Source organism: Ammodytes marinus, assembly GCF_949987685.1.
Source record: "Ammodytes marinus genome assembly, chromosome: 4".
NCBI classification, from domain to species: domain Eukaryota; kingdom Metazoa; phylum Chordata; class Actinopteri; order Uranoscopiformes; family Ammodytidae; genus Ammodytes; species Ammodytes marinus.
The window spans coordinates 25,739,104-25,748,034 of record NC_137233.1 but is presented as its reverse complement, the minus strand read 5'-3'; the positions used below and the strand labels follow the sequence as shown (position 1 = coordinate 25,748,034).

The window sequence follows — 8,931 nt, the reverse complement described above, 5'->3', positions numbered from 1 at the left end:
ATGGTCTGGTTGGACCAGGCTACTCCAGAATAGCTGACGTCGTCTGAGTCAGCCTGACTCCACCTTTAAATAATTTCTTGGTGTGACTGTTTCATTCGTTTAGATTTGCTTTGAACACACATTAAAACAAATCTAAACCTGTTTCTCTTGTGCTTTTACATTTCTGAATTAGGGGGCGCCTTTAGCCAAAAAACGAAACGAAACCTAACTTGACAGCATGAAATCGAAACTCTCCAACATTCTGCACTAGAGCCTCTGCTGATGTACACTAGTCATCTCACAAAGTAGGATTATCTTATTCGTCTGTACAAAGGATTTTCCTTCCTTTGTTAAAGATCGAATTTGACTCCAATATTCTGTAGGCCTACAAGTAGGCTACTTCAGCATCAGGTAGACTCGAACGACACGGACGAAACTCATTAGTGAAATCTCAGTGAACTTACATTTGTTTATGCTATAATTTTATTTTTATTTATTTAGTTACAGAAGACAAGACGTCATCAACATGAACAGTCTGAACCAACAGTACGAGGAGAAGGTGCGTCCCTGCATTGACCTCATTGACTCTCTTCGCTCTCTGGGGGTAGAGAAGGACTTGGCGCTGCCGGCTATCGCCGTGATCGGAGACCAAAGCTCCGGGAAGAGCTCTGTGTTGGAGGCGCTGTCAGGAGTGGCTCTGCCAAGAGGAAGTGGTGAGTTACCTACAACCATAGACATAAGAAAGATGCCTAAACCTACAACCACAACCTAATCTATCTCCCCACGTGACTTTCTGAGACTGTGGTCTACGGGGGGGGGGGGGGGGGGGGGGAGGCTCTCCCATGAGAACATTTGTAGATTGTTAATTATGATTTTTTTTTTTTTTTTTAAGCACAAACCTCGTGCACTTTGTTTGCAAAATTAAGAGGTTAATCTTTGAAGAAGTTAAACAATGTTGTATAGTAATTTAATCATAAAAACACTGATGGTAAAAGTTTGGATGGTGATGACAGAGCAAACGGAACACCATCAACGCATGGTAATAATAAGCAATCTGTAAGTAGCCTATTCGATTTACTTATTTATTAAAAACAGAATATCCTATATGGATTTTTATGTTTTATTTTTTTAATGAAGACACAAATAGACTTATCTATATTTGATGCCACAATGATGGTTACAACATTGAAAGTTGTGTTTTGTACAAAATGATGGGGCTTCAGAGAGCATGAAAAACATAACCTGGAGTTACAGTAATAAATACCAACCATTAACCTATTTTATTGACCACATTATTTGTAGGTGTTTCCTTATAGTATACAATTACAAAGAGATTGACTTCAAATTGGAAAATAATTTATATAATGCAAGGTTCTGACATAACTGTTAGATACACATAACTAAGTGAGACAGCTGTTCATTCTCATGGATCATGGATCTCTCAGATAGATATTCCCATCATTTCATCAAGCACACTGGATTCCACTTTTTCTCCTCCCCCACTCACCATCAATTCAGGCATTGTGACAAGATGTCCCCTCGAACTGAAGATGAAGAGAAGGAGAGAAGGAGAGGAGTGGTATGGAAAGATAAGCTACCAGGACTTTAAGGAAGAGATAGAAGACCCTGCAGATGTGGAGGAAAAGATCAGAGAAGGTACAGTATACAGCATGCTTAAATGTCACTAATATAAGTCAAATATTGGTTGATCTACTGAAATGTGTCATTTGTAATCATCATATATATCATGTCCTCTCTCTAAAGCTCAGAATAAAATGGCTGGGACCGGGTCAGGGATTAGTGATGACCTCATCAGTCTGGAGATCGCCTCTCCTGATGTTCCAGACCTGACGCTCATTGACCTTCCAGGCATCACCAGGGTGGCTGTAAGGGGACAAAAAGAGAACATTGGAGACCAGGTATGGTTGTTCAGCACTTAATATTTTGGTACAAAATATCTTCACTTCTGTTGTACAGACAGTATTGAACAAATAGTCATGGTCCTCAAGGGATGAATCTGTATGATGGTACTGATCCCCAGAGTTCCCTAATGCCATAAGCAGGTCACATTTCTATTTGTTCCAATCATGAGGGTTTTGGTTAGGAAGACCTGACCTCTCCTTGGGCTAAAACAGGACAACTCATAATCAAATTTTATAATTTGGAACTACTGTTCCCATCATTTAGGAACTTGTGTTTAAATAGATAAAGGAAGGGTTAATTAATTTCAAATTCAACAAGTCAGCCGATATAACATGTTCCTGCACCTGGAGATTTCCAAAGGAGTTAATGTTATATAATGTATGCAATCCCAAATTCTGGACATAACCTCCTGACCAGGTTAGGTGTGAGGCCTGAATTACCATGGTGATCTGGCCAGGTTAAAAAAGAGTCCCCCTCGTGACTTAAAAACTAATCTGGCTACCCGGGCCCAGCCATTTTTTTCTGAGCTATAGAGAGAGGAGTACATTTACCTTGCTAACCCGTTAATCTTGTTCTGTATAGGCCTACCTCCCTCTGCTTCCACACAGTGGAAAACACTGCAGTGTGCGTGTCATTAAATGAGCTTCAAATAGAGAAAACTAACCTTAACCTTTATAGTTTGCCTTGGAAGTCATTGGTCACAACTGATGGTAGTTGCTAACTAGCTGGTCCTGCTAACTGTTACAGCTTATGTCAGTGCAGTTAAAAAGGCAGTTGAATCCATTCCTTACATTTAAACTACATCAACCTCTTTATATGCAATATTATTTCTATTGCTCCTATCTTTTTTAGCATTTGCTAAACTGCTCGTCAGTCACAAGTTCAACAACATGCCTAACCCTGAAATGATTGATTTCTTTGGCCACCTCCATTTTTCATCCATCCCGCAATTGTGTTCTCTTGAGTGTACTGTCTACTACAACTTCACGGGCAGTTAGTGTGGCTTTAGCTTTTTACTCTTGTTACAATGTATTTGTTCATTATTTGATTAGAACATCCCTGGACAAAATGGCAATTTGATAGTATTACAGTTTACAACTTTACATCCGCACTTGATATTATAATATTAATTCATACTTTCAGATTAAAAGACTGATCCAGAAGTTCATCACAAAACAAGAAACCATCAGCTTGGTAGTTGTTCCATGCAACGTGGACATTGCCACCACAGAGGCTCTGAAGATGGCACAGGAGGTGGATCCTGAGGGAGAGAGGACTTTGGGTGATTAGATTGGACTTTAAAAAAAAGTGCTCTTTGGTTATTGAAAACTTTAAAGCCACTACGAGTAACTTTTAAATATCTTTAAAACAGCCTAATTTTTCCTTTGATAATCATAAATTACCTTTAACAGCAAACGAGACCATCAGTGCAAAGAAAGATGTTTTGCAGGCTCTATGGTCACATATCTATATTGGTCGCAGATTTCAGTGTGGCGCAGCAACGCGATTTGAGAAGTCTATTCCTCCAGGTGAGGGAAGGGGAGCGGGAGCCTTGTTTGAGACAGTTATTTGTCGTCATAATGACTGATAACGGGGCTGAACCATCAAAGGAAAAAAGAAAATTCAATGAAGAAAAGCTAAAAGGGGCCTTTAGCTCAGTTGGTAAGGCGTCCCCCTCCCGGGCCGGGCCCAGCAGCAGACCCGGGTTCGATTCCCACCCGCGGTCGTTCTCTGCATGTCACTCCCCTCTCTGCCCCATTTCACCTCTGTCTCTCTGCACTGTCAATAAAGCATAAAAATGCCAAAAAAATATCTTTAAAAAAAAAAAAAGAAGCTAAAAGGGAAAGTGATAGACGGGCGGGTGGAGGGCGTTGCCAAGCAACGTGTACACAATTTCACGGGAGCGAGCTAGACTGCAGTGTTTACTCCTAAATGAATGAGCGGTACTAAAACAAAGTTTACTTTGCTTCATCATCATCAGATGACCATTATTCATCTGAAATAGTCATTATTTACAACAACATAAACACATTACCTCATCGTGATCTATACTGGCATTTCTTGTTCATTCACTTTCTGTGAGGACACAGAATCTTTCAGCTCCGTAAGAGTGAGTGAACCTGCATCAACTCATTGCAATCAGGTGTGTGTGGCACTGACTGGCATTAGTTGATGCAGTGTCACTACCACTCTAACAGAGCCGAAAAAAGGCCGTGCCCACACTTTCAACACACGGACATGCACTATACGGCGTCCTAATATTTTGACACACGCACGGCCGGCACGTGCTAGAAAACAGCTTCACTACAGCTGGCGTCGAGAAAATACTACCGCTTTTGTCCAAAGGGGCCGCCAACTGACAAAGTTACGCGTAGTGCCTTTAATGTACCCCCCTCTCTCTCACACGTACTCTCTCTCTCTCTCTCTCTCTCTGTAAGGTATCTTGACCAAGCCTGACCTGGTAGACAAAGGGACAGAACAGACGGTGGTTGACATTGTCAACAATGAGGTCTTCCACCTGAAGAAGGGCTACATGATCGTCAAGTGCAGGGGTCAGAAGGAGATCACAGACAAGGTGTCTCTTACTGAAGCAATAGAAAGAGAGGAAGCCTTCTTCACAGGCCATGAGTATTTCCAGTAAGTTCAGTCTTTTTAGGCAATTATTCAAATAATGATTTGCTGTTCGACAGGTCCTCTAGGTCTAGGATGTACTTAGTCACTTTCTGTGCTTGATGTAGGATACTCTATGATGAAGGCAATGCCACTGTTCCTAAACTGGCGGAAAAGCTCACCCTTGAGCTGGTGCAACACATCCAGGTGAATGCTTCTCAGTGCTTCCCCCTTAGAGTTCATTACAGATAACTTTGCCTACTTAACGTGTTGATTTTTGCCCTGAGTTGTAGAAATCTCTGCCTCGGCTGGAAGAGCAGATAGAGACTAAACTACTCAAGACTCAGGCAGAGCTGAACAAATATGGCAATGGACCCCCATCTGACGCATCTGAGAGACTGGGTTTCCTTATTGATGTGAGTTAGGAGCTGGCACTTTTTTACACTTGCGAAACACTACACCTCCTAACCTAATATGTAACCAAAGGGTTTGAGCTTCTGAAATGTTAACTTTCCCTCTCCGTTTATTCTAACCTGTGGCATTTTAGAGTGTGACAGCGTTTACACAGGAGTCCATTGGCCTCACAAGAGGGGATGTCAGGCTCAACATCTTTTCCATACTCAGAAAACAGTTTGCGGGATGGAAAGAGATCATAGACCGCTCTGGAGTCACATGTAAGTGCATCAACAGCTGTGTCATTACATCACTTTGGATGGTTTTGCTGTGGCTAAACAAATTAGCCTGTAATATTTGCCTGCCATGTCTCACCTTAAATGCAACCTTTTGTAGATTTAAAAAATTATGGTGATGTTTACATTGACCCAAGTTTAACTCTATATACAGTAACTATATTGACAACAACTAAACCCTCTCTCCTGTCCCTAAAAAAAACTCTCAAAAGTCATTTGTTTAACGAATTCATCCCTGTTACAGTCAACTGGAATATCGAGAAAGAGGTGGCTCAGTATGAACGAAAGTACCGTGGAAGAGAACTGCCGGGCTTCATCAACTACAAGACCTTTGAGGATATGGTCAAGGAGCAGATCAAAAAGCTAGAAGAGCCTGCTGTCCTGAAGATCAAGGAAGTGTCAGGTATCATGATGCTACAGTGATTGAAGTACACCTGAGTACATTGTACCTTTCAGTCATTATTTGATCATGGAATCCTCACTTTCTGATGGTCTTGGTATTTTGTTTTTTAGAAGTTGTGAAGAAAGAGCTGTTTAAGGTGGCAAGGAGCAGCTTTGTTGGATTTCCTAACCTCATCCAAACCGCTACGGTATAATGTTCATTTTCCATTGCTACTGTATACATTCTACAAAAGATTGTTAAATATTTACTGACACATGTTTATGTCATTTAGAGGAAGATTGAAACCATCACAAAGGAGAAGGAGAATGCTGCAGAGTCCATGCTTAGGACTCAGTTTAAGATGGAGTCGATTGTTTACACTCAGGACAGCACATACAGCAAGAAGCTAGGGAAGCGGAAGAGGGAAGATGAACAGCTTTCTGTTTCCTTCGGTGCTACAGTGGTAAAGAAAACCACCAACAGCCCTGGGAGCAATGATGACAGTGGGGCCACCCTGAAGGAAATGGTCAAACACCTTAAGTCCTACTACCAAGTAAGTGTAATTAGGATTCTACTGATAGGGGAGAGTGGGGTAAAGTGAGACACCTTTTACATTTCCTCCCCTCTAAGCGAGCTGAAAAGATTTATCAGTAAAATGTACACATTTCCCATTAATTCAGGATGTTTCCTAGCAATGGAAATGATCAGGATTTATTCAGGACGAAGGGAAATGAAAATATGATTGTTTAAAAAATAAGTTGTCTGGTGTCTCACTTTACCCCAGCTTAGGGGTAACCTGAGACATACCAGAGAAATCAAGGGGGTACACTGATCCACTTACTTTTTCCACTCTGAAACTACTATAACAGCACATGTAACAGTTAGAATATTCCAGAACTAATGTCGGACTAGTAACAGAATCATGGGGTTTGGTCAATTAAAGGTGCAGTGTGTAATATGACATCATCAAGAAAGTTCTACAATGTTCTAGAATGCAACGCTCCCTGGGTAACCTCAACCCTTTCGAATAATAACAGAAGCTACAGTGGCCTTCAAGGACAAGAACAATTCTACATTTTAAACAATGCACTTGATGACATTCGAACTATGACACTTTCAAGATGGTGGCACTAGGCCTTGGTCCAAGATATGCAGAAATATGGACATATATGAGACCCTTTCTAAGGGAAAAAAAAATAATAAAAAAAAAAATTCAGCTATTATGCACTAAATTAAATGTACTTATGGATATATTATAATTACTTTCTACAAAATCTGCTAGGAAATAAAACCCAAAATTCTACACACTGTAGGTTTAAGCAAAAAAAATTCTAAACACTTGAAAGTACACAATTTGAGAAAAACTACCCCTCTTGGCAATTCAGGCTAATCTTCAGTTAGCATCATCACATGGTTTCATATGTTGGTACTAGTTCATCAACATGTATGGTAGAAGTTTTTCTACCTGAATCAATTTGCTTTGGCACAACAGTTGAATAAGTTGACAGCAAGAAAATTTACTTTTACATGCAAAAAAAAAATGTTTTTGTGAAAAAAACATGCTTACAACAGCACCATGAGGTCCTCTCCTTTATGGCCAAGGAGAAATGGGAGGGGCTTGAAAACATAATGCTCACATGACCAAAAATGTGTTGCATTGCCTAGATACAGGAGGTGTCTCAAATTACCCGATGTCTCACATTACCTCGTTCTCCCCTACATGTGTAAAATACCAGTATACCCAAAAATACCCAAATATGAATAAAGGATTTGGATATGCATGATATTGTGCTGTCAAGAGTAACAGAAAATATAGATATATTTTCCAGTAATAAGGTAAAGATAATGATGTTAGTTTTACAGCCCTACTTCTCCTCTCCAAATCCCAGATTGCGGGCCAGCGTCTGGCTGACCAGATCCCTCTGGTGATCCTCTACCAGATGTTGCAGGAGTCTGTCGCCCAGCTGCAGAGGGAGATGGTGCAGGTGCTTCAGGACAAGGAGAAAACCGAGTCGTTGCTTCGAGAGGACTCTGGCATAAAACACAAGAGAATCGACCTTCAGAAACGCCTCGAACGCCTGTCAAAGGCACGCATTCTGTTGACTGAATTTAGTATGAACATATACAACTTCAACACAACACAACCGCAGAGCAAACAAGATGAGAAAGATTTTTATTAGAAGAAGTTGATGAGTAATCACATTCTTTAAATTTCTTTAGATTGCGTATCTTGAAGTTAAATGCATCAATCTGGTGCACATTCTAAACAAAAGGAGAGGTTAGATCTATGTTGCGCTTTAGTAATTTAAACATAAACAAACTAGTTGTAAAGGTCTGAATGCTGCTAACAGAAAACAGGTGACACCCACAAAGCATTGAAAAGAAGTTTAACAGTTCAAACATCTGCTATAGCAAACATTTTAGCCCACAAAGAAAATGAAGCAGAAGTGTTTATCTGTGTTTAACGGTTTGTTCATTATTTGAATAAATTATATATTATATACTAATATGACTGATATCTTCTCTCCTTTTTCACTCTTCTATGTATGTATTCATAAAAGTGCCTGCATGTCTATCTGCATGCATCCTATTCAATTTAAAGTTTATGTCTACATCTATTTACCTAATCTGTTTAGGCTCTGGAACACAGGGGACTTAAAAACTATAAAATTGCTTGGTTAAAAATCGTTAAGAGTTCAGATTAGTCTGTATCAAATATGTTTTGGAAAGATTAGTTCAGAAAAGAGTTGTAGAGCTAAAATCTCTCTTGAGCTTTGAGTTAAACATTGGAAACTATTTATTATTATTCAGAACAGTTTGGTTCAAAATGTGATGAAGAAATATTGCCTGCTGTTGACCCCTGCCTGTTCTGATAAAAAGAACAAGAGCTTTAAGAGAACTTTTATGAAGCTGAAACCGACCCACTGACTGATCAATCATTACATGTTTCAAGTGGTGCTACATGAGATAACCTGCAGGTTCACAGTAACATTCAAAGTGGATTGAGTATAAAAGTATAAAAGTGTTTTATTAGATTGGATACTATTTTTGATGCAATGCAGAGTGAGCAAAGTGAAGCCACATGTGACAACTGTAAATGCTGTTGGGAATCTTATCATCTGATGACATATTTTGTCTGTAAACTCTTGATCTTCAATGTAGCCAACCACAGCTGCCAAATATAGGTTGTGTAAAGTAAAAGTACCTCAAAATGCAGGCTACTTGCTGCCCTTGTCTACCTACTGGTGCTTGAGCTAAACTAATCCGAATGAGCAATTTATGCCCCTAACATAATAAAAAATACTCGCAAAGTTACAGGGAAGGTTTCTGTTGCCTATAAACCAGAGA

General features: G+C 39.9%; 1 protein-coding gene across 1 annotated transcript; it reads left to right on the top strand.

Annotated features, from left to right (window-relative positions):
- Positions 1-252: 252 nt before the first annotated feature.
- On the top strand, positions 253-8,035 carry LOC307248949 (interferon-induced GTP-binding protein Mx-like). Its single transcript, XM_080025514.1, has 13 exons — positions 253-390; positions 481-692; positions 1,498-1,635; positions 1,744-1,898; positions 3,046-3,184; positions 4,341-4,539; positions 4,641-4,719; positions 4,806-4,928; positions 5,060-5,186; positions 5,446-5,604; positions 5,715-5,791; positions 5,876-6,136; positions 7,473-8,035. Exons 2-13 carry the CDS (start codon positions 506-508, stop codon positions 7,761-7,763), a joined length of 1,935 nt encoding a protein of 644 aa, XP_079881640.1. The 5' UTR covers positions 253-390; positions 481-505; the 3' UTR covers positions 7,764-8,035.
- The last annotated feature ends 896 nt before the right edge of the window (positions 8,036-8,931 follow it).